General features: G+C 49.3%; 1 protein-coding gene and 1 long non-coding RNA gene across 2 annotated transcripts in view; one reads left to right on the forward strand and one right to left on the reverse strand.

Annotated features, from left to right (window-relative positions):
• The first annotated feature begins 585 nt into the window (after positions 1-585).
• On the forward strand, positions 586-20,212 carry LOC145716460 (uncharacterized). The gene is made up of 3 exons (XR_014139101.1): positions 586-675; positions 18,446-18,554; positions 19,970-20,212. It is a non-coding gene; the product is annotated as an uncharacterized LOC145716460 (long non-coding RNA).
• Positions 4,375-20,756, reverse strand: part of TMEM178B (transmembrane protein 178B) — a 298,915-nt gene continuing 282,533 nt past the window's right edge. Inside the window, exon 4 of the mRNA XM_081799983.1 lies at positions 4,375-14,091. Coding sequence (XP_081656109.1) covers positions 13,841-14,091 — 251 coding nt within the window. The 3' untranslated portion in view covers positions 4,375-13,840. The remainder of the gene's footprint in view (positions 14,092-20,756) is intronic.

Genomic DNA, 20,756 nt, shown 5'->3' on the forward strand with positions numbered 1-20,756 from the left:
TGTTAACGCATTTTATCCTCACAACAACCGTACAAGGTAGGTATTGCTATTACCCTCATTTGTCGAGGGAAAGATCGAGGCACACAGAGGCTGAGTATCTTGCCAGAGGTTATACCATTGGCAGGTGGTACCAAATTCGAACGCAAGCGGTCTGACTCCAGTAAGTTACACTATCTTGAACTAAGTCTTTGCCATCTAGCTCACGAAGAACACAAAAGAAGGGACATCGGGGTGATGGGCTTCTCATCCCCATTCTTTGGATCTACTTGGTCTCACAGTCCAGGCTTCCTATGGAAGAGGGAGGAGCAAAAGCCTCCCCCTCGGGCCCCTGCGAGCCTGCTCTCCTAGGGTGGCTGAAAACCACGTGGACTTACGCACACCTGCCCGGGACACAGCTGCTCTGGTGTTAATGCTGCCTGACAGCTGCTCATGGGGAGAAACAAAACCTAATCACGTGGCCTTGTTCCCCTGGTGCTTACCCTAAGAACCAGGGTTAAACCCAGCAGAAAGGATCTTTCTTGGGACGTTAGTTTAAAACGATACCTGTTCCGGTGTGGCTTGAAACGTCAGACCACTGATTTTTTTCATTGTCCTTTGGAATCCTCCTGTGATCTCTATCCTAGATAAAAGAGATTAACAGAAGTGTTGAAAACAACTTCCACATCACGTAGCTAGGTAAGTGAAATGTTCCAGACCCGAGCATCCAAACTGCCTGGAGATCATGTTAAAATGCAAATTCTGATTCAGTGGATCTGGGGTTAAATGGAAGATTCTGCATTTCTAGCAAGATCCCAGGTGACGGTGATGGGAGCGGCAAGGTTCTAGAGCATTTCTCTCACTCCTAGAAAAGGAAGTCCTCCGCAAAGGGAAAGAGTATTTTCAATCCCAGATTGTTCTCCTCTCCTGAGTTAAAAATATCTCAAGGGATGATTTTATCGCACAAAGCTGTATGCCTATGTAGAAGAGTTGTATTGACTACGCGGTGGCTGAATACAATACATGCCGAGTTTGTATCTAAGCAATCAGTGTGTTCACTGTCCACTGGCTTTTGGTGTGGTGACCGATTGGGATACGTGTGCGAATCTAACACTGCACAAATCTCAGTTCAGAAAGCCTTCCTAAGGGGGTAGGATGTGGAGCCTGCTTAAGAATGAGAAGTCAAACGGCAGGGGTGTGGGGTGGCTGATAGGCACTGAGCTAACGGTTCGGGGCCAGGCATCTCCTACCGTCCCCTCTTTCACTTTCTGAAGTGGTGTTGAGAGTGCCCAGTCACGTACATGCAAGCACACCAGCTGAAAAGGCCACGTGACACAACTTGTATGTAGAAAGAGTTGAATCCAGATCTGCTCAAAGACTCGAGCACCTGTGCTCCCTCCCCTAGACCCCCCCCCACCCCCAGCACCTTGTGAAGGGGGCATGGAGCCGGTTGAAGAGCTGGGATGGGAAAGAGACCATGGACAAAGAGCTTCAGCAAGTGACCTGCAAAGGGTAGGGTTGGGGCTTGTCTGTAGAGGGTCAAGGGGATAAGGAAGAAATCTAGAATACCCAGAGAGGAGCTGTTAACACGGAGAGGAACCATGTTTTGTGTGATCTAACTTACCACAGAACTTAGTGTGTGAACAATAAAGGGTTGACTCTGCAGGTCTGGGTTGCCCAAACCCCACAATTCCAAAGAAGGTGTGGCCTTTGACTGGCTTCTGGGAGATCACCTCTAAGTCCTTGGAATATCCTGCTTGATGAGCGTGCCTTGGCTCACCTTGTTTTACCTTGGGCCATGCTAGATAGTTTACACTGTGATTCACAGTGGAGGCCTTGTCCATGGGGTGTCAGTTTGACCTCAGGATGGGCTGGAAGCTGAGAGCTAAGGTCCACTGTATGAGCACTCAATGCCTACACAACAGACCTCCCCCAAATCCCCGGACACGAGGCTTGGGTGAGCTTCCCTGGGCCAGGCGATACTCTTTTTGTCACACAGCAGTGCTGGGAGAATTAAGTGCCGTCCGTATAAATCCACTGGGAGAGTGGATCGTGGACTGGAAGCTTGTGTCCTGTGTCTCCCAAACTCTGCCCTATGCACCTTTTCCCTTTGCTGATTTTAATCTGTGTCCTTTCAGTGTTGTAGACCGTCACCCTGAGTGTAGCAGGTTTTCTGAGTTCTGTTAGACCTTCTAGCAGATCACTGAATCTGAGGGTGGACTTGAGGACCCCGATAACACTTAGAGAAGAACTCGACACCAGTACTGAGGGCCAACTTGGGTGGGTGGATTGGGGAAGCCTTTAGTTTGGTTCAGATCAGTTTTTACTGAGCACTTCCTACCCACCAGGCCATACTAGTCATTGGGATATGAAGATGAGTCAAGTCAGAATCCCTGCTCTTCAAGAAAACCCAGTTCCTGAGGAGATCCCAAGGAAAACACCAATTTCATTCAGAAGCCCTAAGTGAGAGAGAGAGAGACACAGCATGGTGCCATGGGGTTCCGGGGGTGGGCACCCAGCAGGATGGACATTCAGGAAAGGAAGGCTTCCTGGAGGACAGCATCCCTCCGTGGACCACCCTGGAGATTTGGGGGACTTGGTCACAGTTCACGGAGCTGCCTTTCTCCAATTATGTAACAGTTGCTCATCCTGGGGGTACTTTTGTTCCTGGAAGCACAGGTGCTGGGGTGCGAGGGAGTAGGTGTGTTTCCCACAAACCGAGGGGACTGCGTAATTCATCAGACACCGAAATCAAAGTTGGGCTTCATTGGAAAAAGGAGACCCAACTGTTTGTGTCTCTGTGGCTCCCCCTGAGGCTGTCTGTGGGGCATCCGCGCATTACGCCTCACGTAGCTGCTGACACCTCCACGCACCCCTCAGGTCGGAATTCTGCAGCACAGATTCATAGCACCTGAGGGGAGCATCATTCCAAGCCCCCTCATCCCCACCCGGGCTGGACCAGAAGCTCATAAAGTCCCCCTGATTCACAAGGGTTGAAAAGCCTTGCTCATTTCTTAACATTAGTGGGGTTTCCATTCTCTCTCTCTTCCAAGGGACATGACTACCAAGGAGTGGAGGGGGCCCTTAGGATTCCCGCCTCCCATTTCTTCAAGTGTTTCTTTATTTATAACCCTTCCCCCACCCATTCTGTAAGGCACTTACCTTTGACCTGTACTTACTTTTGAAACGCTTTACTGCTTACCTCCAAGATGATGATGACAATCCTTGTTCTCTCCTTTTCAAGTCCCTCTGCCTATATTAGTGTTCCTTTTCAGATTAAATCTAGGCAGGTCTTCGTGTACAATGTCCAGCCCGATGCACATTTTTTGACGGAGGCTGTCGGCCACGGCGCTAATGACGGTCACGACGATTAGACACATACCCTCGTGGCCACTATCCAGATGCACCACAAAGATGCAGCAACATACCTCTCATTCAGGGATTCCTCCTCTCCCTCGGGGATCCCACCTCTAATGGACATTTCCCCCCTCTTGTCTGCCCAGCCTTATATGCCTCCTCCTGGGTTTGGAGAATTGTCTGATCTTGGTGGAAGGTGGAGCGTACCACCGGAGAGAGAAATAAAAGGCTCTAGGCCTGTTTTCCATAACCCCTGGGATGGTGCACTCACCTGGGATTCTGATCTGAAGGAGGGAGCCGGGAATTCATCGCGGTGAAATTGGTGGCAGAGACAGCCCCATAGGGTCTCCGGGAGTCCAACAGCAGCATCGGCGGGGGTCCAAGTTAGCCTGGGCTGTGATTCTGGCTGTCTGGCTGCTTCCTCCTGCCTGTGCTATGGGCTTCCAGCTACCCATGCTTTTCAGTAAACTACTTTTCCACTTGCACCAGATGGAGCCAGTTTCTTTTGCTTAAAACTAGTGTCGACTGACACATAATGCCCTTTAACACACACGTGCCTCCCACTGTCTTCTTTCTGAGCTGTCCTACCCCGGCGGGAGCCAGCAACTTTTAAAAGGCACATGGGTGGATGGGAACTGTGATTCTAAGTGAGGGACAGAGATGATGAAGACAGAAGAGAGAAATTTCTCTCCTCACTGATAGCTGGGAAAGAGGCTTCGGGGCTAGAATGGAACCAGTAATTCCAGCATCTTATAAAGCACTTTTCAAAAAGTTACTAAAGCCAACAGTAGGAGAAAAAGAACAAGAGTTTCTTTCTTCTCTTCTGAATTGCTCTCCGATTCCCGCTCTCACCCAACTCTGAAAGCACGTACTTGCTTACACATACTTGAAATGTTTATGATCTATTTCCTCCAGGATTAGTCTTCAATCTGTTATCTATATAAGAGCTGTTCTTTTTTCTATACAAAACCTGAGGGGAAAATGTGGCTCTCTACCAAACACTGCAGCATCTCCCCCTCCCCCCCAAGCAGACACAATTACTTAAAACACACAACATGATCTTCTTTATTTAATTGTTTAATCAGTTTACATTCCACAACTGACAGATTATTTATTTTTATTTTTTCCATGAACAAGTCATTTAATTAATTACCAGACACTTTTTTTTTCTTCAATCGATGGAAAGACAATATTTCTGCCAATTTGAAAAAGAAAATTGCAAGATGCAGTCAGTGTCAGTGAAGTCCCCAAATGCTCTCTGCTTCCTCAGTCCTTGCAAAAATCACAGGAACCTGGCAATTTCCCTTTTCATCCCCCCTCCCACTTCCCTGTTAAATTCACCTCTCCGAATAGCACAACAGTTTCAAGATCTAGTTTGGATCACCTTTCCTGTAATTAATTAATTATGAGAAGGAACAGACAGTACAATAGATCTGATAAGATGTAGCATACTTGTTAAGATTAAACAACACATTTATTCACATCGTATCAGAACGAATTAACATAATATTTAATCTTATTTTAGCACCAATAACCACAGGAATTGCTACCTCCCAGGGCGGAGGTGGTGTTGGAATCCTGCAGTACACACCACTCCTTGTCTAACCAATCAGAAAGCACTATGCAAATGAAAGGTAAATTCATAGAAATTTATATTGACCAAGCAATAATCTGGTGGACCATAAACACTCCAGGTGTTTGAGAGTTTTGTCAGCTACGGCCCCTGTGTAATGACCACATATATAAAACATACTCACCAAATCGGCTCATTTTCTTTCACTTGGTAACATACATACGGCTCAGAATGTTCTATTTTAAATGAGTTAAATCTTGTCATACTGGCTCTTTGAAATGCTTTGAGAATGCCCAGGGGTTGCCTGCTTGCATTTTATTCTGTTCTCTGTGCTAAGATCTTGCAACTTGTCTTCTTCCCCATCCACCCCAGCCCCAAAGAGAAGAGGTTTCTTCACATCTAAGGAAGGTCCCTAGTTAGCGAGGACAGATAGGCAATGGTGGGCTGAGTTCCCAGTGCAAGGGACAGAACCTGTCAGCACCACCTCCTAGAAAACCCAGCCTTGCCTGTGGTCACTGCTCTCTCCAGTACATCCCCTTTCAGCACTTGACTTTAAGATACAAATGTAAGGAAATTAAGGGGTTGAAAAAAACAGCTCCCAATATTGGTGAGATGTTATTAGCAGGTGACTGGGACTAGATGACAAAATGATGTGATCATTCTTCTTGACCACGAGGAGGCCTGTCTGGCCCCCCTCTCCACTGTAAGATAAAGGACGTGGGCATAAGGGATAAGTTGATGCTCCCGTAGCTGAAGAAAGTGACCTGCTCTGGCCTCTAGAACTTTGATGAGTCATTGGCACCATGCCCAGGGGTAGAGCTGACACCCTGTGGGGCAGATGTGACATGTATTTGACAAGCAATGGTCCTCCCCCTCCGACTAGGCAGGTGAGGTGGAATTTCAGGGGCCAGGATGGCAGCCTGGCCACCCCTGCTGTGCTCCCTACTCTTGGCCAAAGCCAACCTCTGGCCTCTGTCAGCTGGGAGATCCGAGTGACTTACAGGGGAGGGGGTCCTATTCGGTCTCTTAACAAAGAGTCTAAACCTTTGCTGCCCTCTCTGGCAGCCAATTGCCACGTGTGGTTGTTGAGCACTGGAGATGTGGCTGGTCCAAACTGCAGTGTTTTCTAAGAATAAAATCCACATTGGATCTCAAAGGCTTCATGAAAAGACAACAGATGTAAAATATTTCAGTAATGTTTTATATTGATTCCATGTTAAAATAATGACTTTTGATATGTTGGGTTGAAATAGGTGTTAAAATGAATTTCACCTGTTTATCTGGACTTTTAAGGGGGGGGTACTAGGATATTCAAAATTGCGTATGTGGCTTACATTCTATCTCCGTTGGACGGCGCTGGTCTAAATCGCCTTCCTGAAGCCGGTCCCAGGGTGATGATCACTGTGGCCTGTCGGAAGGGAGGAAGGTTTGGACGGAAGGCGCCATGGATGGGAGGGTTAGGTGAAGCTTGGTGTGAACCCCTCGCCCCCCACAAGGGCCCTTCATCTTCTCAGTCCTAGGGGAGGCAGCTCCTTGGGCTATCGGATTACCCATTCCCTTACTTCAGAGTGCCTGGCCTTTCAGGGATCCGTCTCGCTGCTTTGCGGAGGATGCTCTGGTGACTCTGCCATTTCCCCTTCCGAAAGGTTTATCTTTCCTCCACTGGCAACTCACAGCTGCTGCCCACTGCCCTTACCCCACCCCCCAGCCCCCAGTGCTTTCTTCGTTCTGACGTGGCGGCATCCCCCAGCTGGCCTCCCCGCTTCTGGCCTCGCAAACCAGGTTTGTACAGTGAGTCATAGATGACAAGCAATTCACAGGTGCCCTCTCCTCTGATACTCTTCTCCTACCCCAGCTGGCAAAACTCTGTTGGTAAGGACAGTAAAATGAGAACGGCAAAGTGGGTGGGAAAAGGCATCTGAGAACAAGAAGGTAGATCAAAGGCTTTGGACTGGAGCACAAACTGGCTGTTAGCGCAAGGTTACTTTCTGAGGAGTGAGAGGGGCAAGAGGAGCAGGGAGTAAAACCCTCCAAACGGGCCTTCAGGCGGCAAGCGCGCACCCGCGGGGGCTCGAAGCCTCTAAGAATAGCAGCAGAATGGCCAAGGAGACGTGGTGCCCCCGGGAGCCCCCCTGCTCCCCGTGTGGCCGAGAAGACGCAGAGACAGTGAGGTAATGAGACTCGCCTGAGGCCCCAAGTGAGCCAGAGACAAAGCTACGAGTGCGAGCCCAGGATCAGGTCTTTGTGTTGACCTTCGCGATGACCTTCACCCTTCAGACTTTGATGACTCACTTTTACTTTCTGGAACATATATTTTTACTTCAAAGGCAAAAAAGCTTTAGAACACAGGGTCCCAAGCAGACACTAGTGACTGTCAGAGAAACAACCAGAAAAACAAACAAACAAAAAAAAACAAAGAAAAACACAAAACCACAACAAACTCCTGTGCCAACGACTTCCCTCCCTTCAAATCCCGCCCAGGTTCAGGATTTTAGGGCAGTCTACTTAAGTCCTCCAAAAACTGAGGGCTCCATCAATGCATTTGCTTAGTCTCAATTCCCTCCCCCTTATTTTCAGGTCCCGCTTTTATCTATACATTTTTACAGAGAGTCTTGGATCTAAAACAGTCACACCACGGGTGGAAGTGGGAAAGGAGTCTGAGAATGAGTTAGTGAGAGCTGCTTATGTGAAAAGCATCATCACATCCACAACAACACAGACACACCAATACATTCAGCCTCGAAAGGCTCTCCAGGCGACCAGGGAAGGAAGGGAAAGGTTGGGCCAGAGGGAGTCGTGGGAGACGGGGGAGAGGGACACAGAGAGTTCCCCCAAGAAGCAACACCCAGTCCTTGGAAATGAAGAACAGGGCTGCGGTTGCCGAAGTCGGCATCTGTCAAAGTGAGGCCAGGTGTGAGCTACTGCTGTGTGCACGCCCCATGCTTACACCCCGTTTTCTGCTTCTCAGTAGTGAACAAACACCCCCTATAGTTGGGTAGTCCCCCCCATTCCTGGCCGGGCTCTCTCCCTACCAGTGAGCAAGGACTTGGACTTCCCTTAGAGAAGGTCTCACCGTCACACTGAAACCGGATCCCCTGCAAAGCACAAAGTGTGCAGACCCTTTTGGAAGCACATTCTTGTCTAGGACCTAGGATTCGGTTTTTCCCCAGTAGGATCACACCCAGAACATCGCCTAGTGAATGCACCATCCAAAGGACTTCCTATGAGAACCCATATGCTTTTGATGAAGCCATCTGCTTCACCAACTGACAAGAGAAAGAAGATTCCAGTTCTTTGAAACTTGTTCCCATCTTAAACTTAAAAGACCATTAAAATGTTTCAGAGCCTGATCTGGTCCCACCAGTAGGGCACGTACAGCTACAAATCAGTGTTTACAGGAAAGGAAAAAAAAAAAAAAGGCACTGGCCCCTGCTTAATAGTTAACTGTTTCAGCTCGTATATGCTATTTGTTTCATATGGTTTACTCATTCCATGACCTCTGGGAATAATCAAGAAGGATTAAGAGTGCCCTTTGCAAAATTGGCTTTGGACCAAAGGAAGGAAGCCTGAGAATGGGTAAATTAAGGAGTCAACCTCTGTGAGGGACCCGAATGAGAGACTAGAATCCCACGTGCTGAAGCTGGATAGGGTCGGTCCTGTTTGGTGGCCAAGGTGACCGCTCACTCTCAATTGTCCTTTCAGCAGTGAGGTCCAGACACCACACGGAAGAATTCCACGTAGGCGGGGGCTCTGCTGCTGCCGAATCATTTGAACGGTGCATAATTCATGTGACACGTCTTGTTTGCAAATCACTTTGCAATGTCTTTGTCACCCTAACATGCCACGAGGTAAAGTGTCCTCATTCTGTGGATGAGGAAGTTCAAGTATGGAGAAGACCCAGTGCCCCGAGTCACAAATCATTTTAGTGCAGAGCTGAAATGAACTTTACAGTAACTGTGTTACAGAGCATAGCTTAATTAGTGAGTTACTCTGGCTTCCGTGCTCGTACACCTACAATTAGATTGAGATAGCTCTCAAAAAAAAAAAAAAAGGAGAAAAGGAAAAAAAATTCCCAAAGTAGGAATCTCTTCATTCTGTTCTGCCCATCCCTAAGCTCTGGCATTGACCTTTTTCAAAGTCTCTTTGCAGTCTCCTTCTGCTAGGAACACAGGGTCAAGTCCACGCAGACCAGTGTGGTTCTGCGGTCTGGGACTACACCCCTAGCCCCGACTGCCAGCCCAAGACAACCAGAAGTTGCTGGAAGTTGCTGGAGCTGTGACCATCAGGATGCCCCTGAGTGATGGAATTATAAACAATCCTCTAGTCTTTTTGTTGTTGTTGTTCTCTATTTTTCTAATTTTCTACAGTTTCCTATTACTCAGAAAAGGTAACCTAATAGCCAATAATAGTGTAGTCTAAGAACTAACAATAATGCTTAAGAAACATTTTGCACCAGGGAGGCAGCCGTGGGAAGAGTGCAAACACAGCCCACCAAGCTGACTGCTTTGAGAGACACCAGAATCTCCTGTGTCTATCAGCTCCGGTGGGCTTGTTTAAAAGCCTGTCCCCTTACTCTGCCAGATACCAGCTAGAAGACAGCACAGGAGCCAACCTGGCCGGGAGGCACCAGTGATTTCTAAATATGGTGAAATCACCTCTCCCTAGACTCAGAGGGCTGGATTTGTCCACTGGGATGGTTGGCCCCTGGAGCAAGGAGGAACATTTTCCGAAAAGGCAGCTTCCCTTTAGCTGCGAGAATCACCCAAGCAACCCTCACAAACCACACCAAAGATGACCAGAGTGTATGTCTTTCCACTTCTTTCCCTCAGACACTTGAAAACCAGTTAATTAACGCTCCCAGAGTAAGCCAGGTGAAGACAGAGTCAATGCCTCTGGGTGCTTGATTTCATTACACTGAGTCTGACTCCGGTGGGCAGCTTTAGGGACCTAAGCAGCACATCCCCCATTAAATCAGAACAACTACGTGTGGTTCATTTCAGACCTCTTCTCATGACCGTGGAGGACTATTACAAGGGAGGGCCCATACTCAAAGAGTTCCAGGAGATCATCTTCCCTTATCAAAGGAAAGGCAAGCACTATTAGGTGGAACCACTCACCCCCAATGAGAGAAGGTACCAGAATGGGCTCAGGGTGCTGCATATGGACACATGATCAAGGAAGGCTTTGTCATGATTTGGTGGAGATGTTGAGTCTTCCTGACTTTGTGATCCCTGAAGCTGAGAGGATGTAGTTATTGAAAGGCTGAGGCTTTCAGGAGGACTGAAGCTGTAATAGGCACATTTAGATTTTTTTTTTTTAATATTTCCATGCCAGGAAGCTACCGACCTCCTTTTGAAGCCTGCAGCCACAACAGATGAGAAAGGTGGCTACTTGGAGTGTGAGAATGAGCCCCTCTGGAGACAAATGCCTGAACTCTTTCAATCAACTATTTCAAGTTGATGCAGAAGGAAAGTGGAAGTGAGTGGAGGGAGAGGAAAAGGAAACATGGAGAAACCAAAGCTCCCAAAATGGGGAGAGAAAGAAATAGGACCTCTTTCCAGGCAGACGCTCCACTTCCCTGAATCCCCAATCTCATAGGGTAAGGGAGGAAATGAAAGCTGAAATGGGCCCATGCTTAAGGCTGATTCACATGGAGCTCAAAACACATCCATGGTCAGAGAACTTGCACGCACACGTGTTAAGGAATTTGAACTTGACCTGGGGTCAGGGCTGGGGCTTTAATGAGGCTGCTAACCCTAAATCCAATCCGAAGGTTGGGTTCTACCATGAGGTGAAGTTGGCAGAGGCTCCTTCGTCCTTCTCCCTCCCCCTCCCTTTCTCCTTCCTCAGCCAGGCCACTGCCTCGATGATACCACAGGGCGGCAGGTCTTACCCTGGACCCCTAGGTCGGAGGGATCGAGGCCACCCAGGCAAGGACTTGCCATCTGTATGGGGCTTCCATCCTGACCCGTGGCTTAGGCTTTTTATTGGCCCCAAGCAGGTTCAGACCTCAGAGCGTATCTGTTCCTATCTGGCTCAACGCTCCCGCTCTCCTGATGGTTGAGGTAAGCCCAGGTGGTTGACTTCTTTCTCAGGAATCTCTTGACATTTCAGGAAGGTTTTGAAGGGACACAATTAAGGGTCGATCCTAAAGATGAGTAGCTGGAAAGAGTGGCTGATCCATTTATGGCAAGCATGGGATAAAAAAAAGAAGGTATAAATAGTCACAGGTCGGTGAAGCAGTATGTTCAAACATGGCTGCTTAAGAGAAGTTTAAATGGTATCAAGTTGCCCCCTTTCGAAATGCTTTCCCTATCTTCCTGCTGGGAAACAGCTGGAGTTTGGGTCTGGTCACAGACAAGCCCTCTGTTCCCCAAACAGACGCTCATGGACACCTGCCCCTCCCTGCTTGGCAGAGCCCACTCAAGACACTTGGAAGGAAGATACAAGGCCTCTCAATCTGGGATGCTTCTCACTTTTCCTCAAGCCCCAGTATGCCTCGAAGGGGGAAATCTTAACTCTTCAAGAAAAAAAATTTTTTTAAATTCCATATACAATAGAAAAATTGGGTTTTCCTGAAAATGGTTTCTCTTCTCAAAGAATAAATCCTTTATTTTAAAAATCCTTAGAAGCCCAATTGGAAGGTAATAGCATTTCCTGCTCCATACCTCATCCCACATCTCTCGGCACACCCATACAAGGGGCAAGCGCATGTGAGACCTTCTGCAGAAGCCGCCCAGTGTTGTGGGGAGGAAGCCTCGAGTAGTACATCCACACCCGCGTCCGGGTTATATTGATACAAACACACCGAAGATGCACCGGAGGGTTACACATACACAGACACCCACATTCAGGCCATTCATGCCCATGGGATGTTCCATCTGGATGTGAATTACACACACACACACACACACACACAGTCAGAGAGAGCAGATGAGGAGACAGGCAGGACTGGTAGCCTGGTGGACAGAAGAGGGAGAGGTGGTTAGTAGGTGAGGAAAGGTGGGAAAGGTAGGAAGATAGATCAGAAGACAGGTAGATGACACAGGTGCGTGGATGGGAAGGAAGGCTGTTGAGCTGTCGTTGGCAAAGTGCCCCGAGCACTCTTCGTTATGAAGCAACTGAATTCTCAGCTGCATGGTTTGACCCAGGACTGTGCAGCTCGGGGATTCACTCTTTGCCTCCCCAGGGCTGCGCAGCCCCCGCAGGGTCCCCAAGGTGACTGTCAGTGGCTCCTGCCCACTCTTCCCAGCAGATGCTCGTCCCTACAGCTCCCACGACTCTGGCTGACTTCGTGGTTAGCCCACACCTGCAGGGCCAATCGGCTCAAATGAGCCTGAGACACTGGGCTGGACTTCTGCCACCTCTGTCTGGGGGCCAGCCACTATGACGGCTATTAGGGGATGCATGGCCTTGAATATCAAGAGGAAAAGGAAAAAGATGGAAAGAGTCAAGAGTTCTCCATTAATTTACACAATATCGTACAAACTCAAGCCCATGGGACATGGAGGTGCTCTCTCTGCATGTGACCCATTTTCTTTCATCTGTACAGAGGTCGCCCCTAGGAGAGGGGTAGATGTCCAGTGACAAAGGACAGCTTCCACGATGGGGAGTGAAGGTCTGGTTTGGTTTGGTACGTACTTGTACAACAGCAACAGAGGAAACGTTCCTTCTCCCTCCTGAACCGTGCTCCCCTTCTTCTCTCATGGCTTTGGTGCCCAGCTTTGCCTTGAACTCCCAGATTTAGAGGACTAAATCCTGCGGCATCCCGGAACTGTGACGTGAAGGACCACGGGGCCCTCTGAGGCCCAGTGGGTCTGTTCTTGGTTCTGCCCTCTGGGAATTTCAGCTGCACATTACAAATAATAGAAAAATGCAACACAAACGCTAAAAGCCCACGGTCAGAGAACGTCCACCACACGCACACACGCCAGGGATCCGAAGCTACGGAACGGGCGCCCACACTGGCTTGCCCGTTCGTTATTCTCCCTTGGTCTCGGGCCTCCGCCCCGGGCCGCAAAACCACCACAAATGATGGAGACAACCGTCAGGATGCAGTATTTCCATTTTAAAAGGTGAAAAGGAAAAAAAGGAAACCACCAGGAGTCGTCTTGCACGCACACGCACACACACGCACGCCCGCGCACACATCACAGCGTTACTCCAAGGCTCCAGTCTGCCCGAGCAGGACGGCAGGTGTGGTCAGGGGCAGGGCGGCCTCTTGTTTAACTGGGTATAAGGCAGCTGGAAGGTAAGACTGGGTTTTCTGAGCATCCACTGAAGTGTCCTTTTATTGACGTGGATCTTGCCTCTCAGCACGTTGTTCTCTCCCCCTTCCCACCTCTAAAGCTTGGTCCAAAAGTTCGGCAACGAAGAGAAAACTTCCTTCTCGGTCTGTTTTCTCTCCCACTTCTCATGTGTCGCTGGTGGGCCAGGAAGGGAACCAGAACAGGAAGATCAGGAGAAGTGGTTCTGCAAATGATCTCAAAGATCTGGTTACATTCTATGAACTACGTACGGGCTTTGTTTCTCTGTGATATGATCGGTGTTGGGGTGGTGTCCTCACTGCGGGCCCAACGGCGGCACCACCGTCTCTGCATCCGTGCCGCTTCAGACACCACTGGCGACATGTCCCTTCCCGGCCCACCACCCCATCCTCGTGAGGGACGGGAATCAGGACACTACCACGGGGGGGTGATGTTCGTTCTGTCTTCAAGAAACCATGGAGCCAAAAGTTAAGAAGGGATGGAAGAGCCACATGATGGGAACGCTTTCCCCATCCTGGTGATGAGGCAACACAAAGTCCGACGAGATGCGGGTGCCTGAGCCAACTCAACTCTACCTTGGCACTGGCATCATCTTGAGTTAGTTTTGTTTTATATATGTATATTATATATATATTTATATATATATATATATGTATGGGTTTGTTTTTTAGCACACTGTCCCATTCTCGGGTCTGGATTTAGGGCAGTTGGTCCTCGGGACAGGTTGGACAGAAGGGGCCAAGGTACAGAAGAATCCCGAGATCAGTGTGAGGCCCAGGCCCCCCCACGCACAGAACATGGACCATCCGTAGCCGTGGCTGATGTCATCGGGAAGTCCATACAGGTAGCGTGGGTAGCGTGACAGCTCGAAGTTGATTCCAGCCACACAGGTGCACAGTGAAATGATGCAGAAGGTTCCTGGAGGGCGAGGGAGGGAACACGGGGTGAGGGAGAGGGAGAGGGGGGAGGAGAGGGAGGGGGGGAGAGAGAGAGAGAGAGAGAGAAGTGAGGTTGACGGCCTTTTCAATTCTCTTGAGTAGGAAAGATGAGAAGACCCAGGTACGAGGCACCTGCAAACAAGATCAATATCTGGAAATATTCACAGGGAGGAGACTAGCATGAAGAGATCATGGCTTCCTTGCTCTCCAATAATTGCCTGGTCTTGGAAAAACTTGGCAAGTCTCTCCTGTGGGAAAATACTAAATGAGTACCACAGTAGAGTTTCATGTACAGTGTGTAGTGGGGCAGAAGAAAAGGATTCAATTCATTTTTCTAAAGCACTGAAAATTCACTGTCTTTTTTGGGAGACACAAAAAACACCTCCCCCCTCCCCTGTTTGCTTTTTTTTTTTTTTTAAGATTTTTTAAAATTTATTTATTTGACAGAGAGATAGCACAAGTAGGCAGAGCGGCAGGCAGAGGGAAAGGGAGAAGCAGGCTCTCTGCTGAGCAGGGAGCCCGATGCGGGGCTCGATCCCAGGACCCTGGGATCATGACCTGAGCCGAAGGCAGCCGCTAAACTGACTGAGCCACCAGGCGCCCCTGTTTGCTACTTTTTTAAAGAGAAAACGATCTCTATTCTTTCCTACATAAAATGTTCTTATACAACACTGGGTTTTCCTTCTCCTGCAAGACAACATTCTCCAAAGCATTCTCCATGGAACACTGACCCTAGGAGATATTCCTTTACAAAGCAGTAGCAGAGTCCAAATCTCCGGGAAACTCTGTACGCAACTTCTCGCCCGTGAAGATTTATCACCCACAGTAGCATGAGCTCATGCATCTAACCTAGCCGTATGAGTATTTCACAAACTTACTGAACGAGGGGACCTCCTCTTTAAAAAAAAAAAAAAAATGACTCCTAGGAACCTTCAATGAGAAGGCTGCTTTAAGACATAGAATGTTATAAAAATGAGAATTATAAACCCATTTTTAACCATTAGAGGTATGTGGTATCCCCAAAATGAGTTCAAGAGCTTTTCTCAATATTAGCTGTGTCTCACAGTCCTTCTGTAAGCCCTGATAGGGGAGGAAGGACCTGTGAAGTCTGAGAAGGCTGGGTTGGGTTGGAGGAAGGAAGAATTTTAGGGGGTGGGAACAAGAATCCAGGACATTATAATTATATTTATTATAAGACCACCTGCTCCCTGATGGTCAAGTTTCTTTAAGATCCAACCTCGTCTCTTCCGGGCCTCAGGCCCATGAGCGTGCAATAACTTCAATGTCCACAGTGCAGGGAGCGGTACCTAACGTTTATTAAGCATTGTGTGCGAGGAACTGTGTTAAGTGCTTAACATGTATTGAAACGGTCATTCTCTAAATAAATCCATGCAGTAGGTTATATGCTTAGCCCTATTTTGTCCCTATCCCTATATGATTGAAGAAATTGAGGCCCAGAGAGGTTAAGCCATCTGTCTAAAATCACACAGCTAGTAACTGGTAGACCCAGGCTATGAACTCGGGCAGGCTAGTTCCAGAGCGTGCAGTGTTATCCTCTGTGCTAAGTCATGCAAGGTGGGTCCCTCCTGTTATGTACCTGGGCTCAAGATGAATTCTCTATCACTCTGTCTGGGGTAGGGTAGTCTGGAGGCTTGGACGGCTTGTTAAAGCAGAGGGCTGGGCCCTACCCCCACAGTTTCTGGTTGGTAGGCCTGTGGTGAGGGAGAGGCCCTGAGACTTTGGATTTTTAACAAGGTCTTGGGTGATGCTGATGGTGCTGGTCCAGTGACTACACTTTGGGACCACTAAGTCGGGAAAAGGTTTTAGTAGAGAAAGATGAAAATTAATAGTCTGAAGTTCAGAGGACAGAGGGAAAAAATTACAAATGAGCAATACAAGTGAAAAACACTCAATTTTGCCAACAGCAAAAGACTTGAAAAATAAAACTGTAGTAACAGAACATAATCAAATCAGCTGAGTTTTGGTTTTTGTTTTGCTTTGTTTTTTAATGATTATTTCCAAAACTAGTGAGGGAACAGTAAAATGGACCAACCCATGGCCTCCAGGGGAAGGAAGTGTAAGCTGGTGTTTCCTTACAGGAAAGTGATCCTCAAAATATTCACACCTTTGACCTAGTGATTTCATTTTGGATTAAGAAAGGAATTACACCTGCGAACAAAGATGTCACTATAAAGCTGTGCACGTGGTGAAGGGTGCTTCTGACACATGGCCGTTGGAGGGGGAGCCAGAGCAAGCCCCAGGTACCCAGTGAACACTGCTCTTTGAGCTGAGAGGTCCAAGCTTTCCGTGGAGTGACTGAAGGTGTTGAGATCCTCTGGTAGCTCTGATCTGCACTCCCAAAGACCACTAAGGAGCCTGCTGCAAGGGCCAGGAGGAAGGGAGGTGGGGGCTGGCGTGGAGGGAGCAGGGCGCAGTGAATAACTGTTCAGTGAACATTCCTTATGGAGGCGACCGAAAGCCATGCACTTAAGCATGCACAAACACATATGGCACCATCATTGCCTGCCTGAACAGGGGTCCCAAAGTTCGGGGAGTTACGAAGCAGTCCCGCTCCTCTTGCTGTACACTGGGGTTCAGACGGAATTCTATGGTGTCCACAGCGGATTAGGTCCTACCTTGGTCCTGCGGAGTCAGCATCTCCCAGGGCAGAGGTTGGGGGAATCTTTTGGTTTTTACAAGTCCCTCGGCTGATTTCTGTCGATCAAGCTGGTGAGAGCCTTGGGTTAGGGCAGAGGGCCTTTGTGTAACAGAGCCAGGTGAAGGAAGGAGCAGAGGTGGTGCAGAAGGAAGGGGCAGCCTGTGGGGCGTGGCCAGAGAGAAAGTGACAGGCTGCGAGTGCAAATAATCCACATCCCAACAAACCAGAGCCGGCCCGCTGTGCCTCAAGTACGCTTCTTTCACTGCCTGGTTCGGGAACCTGAGTGTGCAGATATCATTTCTAAAATTTAGACATAGGACAGGAAGTGTGTGAGTGTGTGCGTGCATGTGTGAGTGCGTGCTGAGGTCAAATCGGAGCTGCCCTTGGAAGGCACTCGGAACCATGGATCTGGAGCCTGATAGAAAGTTCTGAGCTAGAGGGGCACCTGGGTGGCTAAGCATCCAACTCTTCGTTAAGCATCTGACTCTTGGTTTCGGCTCAGGTCATGATCTCAGGGTCATGGGATCCAGCCCTGTGTCGGGCTCTGCACGCAGCTCAGAGTCTGCTTGAGATTCTCCCTCCTTCTCCCTCCACCAGTCCCCCTGCTTGTGCTCTCTATCTAAAATAAATGAATAAAATCTTAAAAAAAAAAGTTCTGAGCTAGAGATGTGGACTGAATCATCATCTTATACATTGAAGCTGTGTGTGTGAGGAGGTCACCCAAGGACTTTATATAAATTGTTACCTACATAGGATGCTTTAAAAAATGGAGACATTTCTTCCCATCCAAAGGTGCTCTATCCTCCTGATTAAATCCAGTGATTTGTTCTGGGGGAGAAGGTTGACCTCCAGAACTTTTGATCTTCCCAAGTTGCCCGTAGCTGCAAAAGCTCTCTATCTACTGCTTTAACGGTATGTTCTGCGAGTAGAGGGGACAAGACAGAAAAGATGTGCTTGATAAATTGAGAGTAAAGAGATGAGGTCCATGCGGACCTAATTACCAATTGCAAATGGCCCAGCTTATTGACAGAATACATCTTGTGTTATGTTAATGGAGTTAATTGGGGGATCTTCCTGCCTTACCTTCCTGACAGTTGTTCTGTGACTTTGGAACCTTTTTAAAATTTCTGTTTGTTAGCTCTTGTCAATATTCCCCTCCATGGGTAAACACTTCTAGGGCTCTCACCAAAGCCGGCCCTCTGAGCCAGTCATCTAAGCTACTTGTTGGGAAGTTCTGTGTGACTAAGGGGGCAGGGCTGGAGCACGTGCTGTTAAGCTTCCACATGACGCTGCTGTTGTCCGTTACGATTGAGGACTGATCATTTTACGTACTTCTGTGCTTCTAGAGTCAAACTTGAAAATGTGTATTAAGAAATAGAAATGAAAATACACAGGGGCGCCTGGGAGGCTCAGTCGGTTAAGCGGCCGGCTCTTGATTTCGGCTCAGGTCATGATCTCAGGGTTCTGGGATCGAGCCCTGTGTTGGGCTCCAAGCTCAGCACGGAGTCTGCTTAGGATTCTCCCTCTCCCTCTCTCTGCCCCTCCCCCCTGCTTGTGCGCTCTCCCTCTCAAATAAATAAATCTTAAAAAAGAAAAGACATGGATATATGCAGGTATATGGTGGATCCTCAATAAATGGACTGAATGGATAACGTGTTGCCATGTTCGTCAGCAGCATCCTCTGACAACCCACTTCAAGGCGGACTTTGACCAGAGTCCGGAGAGTGAAGAATGTGATGCAGGACAAAGGTGGGCGAGGAGCCTGCCTGACCCAGTTTTCTCAGGTGAGGAAGTCAACTCTCAGACCTGTAAACCGGTGACTAACTGGGGGGTGTGGGGTGCAGAACGCCCCCACCCCTTGCTGCCTCCACAGCTCTCTGGGGTTCTCCGGCAGAACTACCACAGATGCTGAAAAGCCTCTGTGGAAACCCTGCCTCAGCTGAAGGACGGTGGCCTCCTCTTCATTCACCCAAGAACAGTGTGAGGTCCTCCGCTCCCCTCCCCAGCAGCAGACTGGAGCCTGTGGGGCTAGGTCTTCAGGGTCTGTCATATTATTCTCTCCATGAGCACTTACTGAGACTTAAGTGAGGATCCAAGGAATAATGCATAGTCACATCCTCTTAATAATTCCCCCCATGGCTTGGGGTTTGGGCCCAATTCCAATCAGACTCCAAGGCTAACTATAGTCAGAGTATAGCAGTTACGTGAGAAGAACTCCGCCCCAAGCTCTTCCTTCCAGAGCCAGGCTCTGCTGTGTGCTCCGGACCTGGCTGTGAGAAGCGGCAGGTGTGATGCAGGGTTCTGAAAGGATGAACAGGATTCCCCCCAGGAAGTACACAGAAGGGGGTCCTCCCTGGTCTGGAGAGCGTCCCTCCTTCACCCTCAGCGCCCCCCTGTCCTAGGTCTCTACGAAGAGATGAGAAGGCATGCCCGCGTACCACCGTCCCTGTGCCTCTTGGTTCCAAAAGGCTCACCGCTCTAGCCTAGTCCAGCGTCTGTCCTTTACTACGTGAGCTGCTGTAACAAGCCCCTGCTAGCTTACCTTCTGTTCTTGCCCCCGTAGAGTAGCCAGTGATATTTTTAAAATTTAATCAGATCAGAATTCTCTCCCCTCCTTACAACCCTCCAATAAGCTTCCTATCACACTCAGAACGAAACCCACACTCCTTACCCGAGTGGACCCTGCCTCCCTATCTGGCCTCATTTCTCACCTTGACTCCTCAAATGTCATCCTCCCAGAGAGATCCTCTCTGGCCTCCTCCTAAAATAGTGCCTCCCCCAGTGGTTTTCCAGCTGTTGTCTCAGGAGCTGTCCCTGGGAGACGGAGAAGAGGCTCCAGCCCTCTCTCCTCTCTTTGGCCAGAATAGCCCTGCTTTGATCTGTGTCCGTGTGAAATTTCATTTGAAGAAAGGAGTCCAGTGATTTCAACATTTTTGAAGAGCACCGGGCTTGTCCATTCGCAAGGGGGCCTCACGGAGGCCATTACAGGGACTAAGCATTGGAGAGCAAAGTCTGATGGACTGTTCCCATAGTTGCAAGTCTATGCCTTTGGCAGAAAAAGCTAATCAGTCTCAGCCCTCACTGCCGCTGGTCCTGGAAGGGGCCTCAGACTCCGACTCAGCCCTGCCCCTCCAGGCAGCCCCAAGCAGCCAGCCAGTTGGAAGGAGAAGTGAAATCTAATTGCCCCTCTCTGTGCCAGGACCCTCACTCGCATGGACTCGGAGCTCAGGAAGTCCAGCCAGAAGAGACGCAGACGACAGGCTGTGCTGGGAGATCCTCTGGCTCCAAGAGAACAGCAGCCTCCAGACCCCTCTAGTGTCCCTGCTTGCGAACCCCACCTGGGAGTGGGAAGGATGGCCAACAGGCGGAAGGAACTAGGCAAACATAATGCTTCCTTCTGGTTCTTCAAACACGCCACCTGCTTCCTCTGATGACGCTCCCACCTGAAGCTCTTCAGGACTCGCGACCTTGCAAACCCACAGCCCCGGCCTGGTCCCACCGGTCTGTGTCCCGTGGGCCGCGGCTGAGGAGGACAGGGCCTGCGGGGCTCCCGGGCTGCTGCCCGCCCCGTCGCCGGCCCCCTCCGCTCCAGGCACAGCTGAGGCTCGAGGCGGGGTGGGAGAGGAACCGGTTTGCCTGCTGGCCTGCCAGCTCCCGGCTCCTGTTCCAACACCAAACACAGCTTTCCCCATCCACCTCCTCCACATCGCTGCGATCTCTAATTAGCACTTCCCGGGTTGCCAGATATTAGATTCCAGTCCGCCCCCCCCGAGGCCCCCACCCCCGAGTTTCAGTTTCTCAGCTGTTTGATGACTTCCCCCTGCTTGGTATCTCCTCCCTCAGTTTCCCAGCTGCCCCTTGATCCCGGCTTCGTGCCACCTCTCTGTCCCGCCCCGTCTCCTGCAGGGGCTTCTCATCCTCCTTTCGTCTTGGCAGACTTGAGGTTCCCAAGCTCTCGTCCCACGTAACACACTCCTTCGGGCAAC

The sequence above is a fragment of the Leptonychotes weddellii genome, chromosome 12 (genome assembly GCF_054177405.1).
Source record: "Leptonychotes weddellii isolate Sample4059 chromosome 12, ASM5417740v2, whole genome shotgun sequence".
In the NCBI taxonomy this organism is placed as follows: Eukaryota; Metazoa; Chordata; class Mammalia; order Carnivora; family Phocidae; genus Leptonychotes; species Leptonychotes weddellii.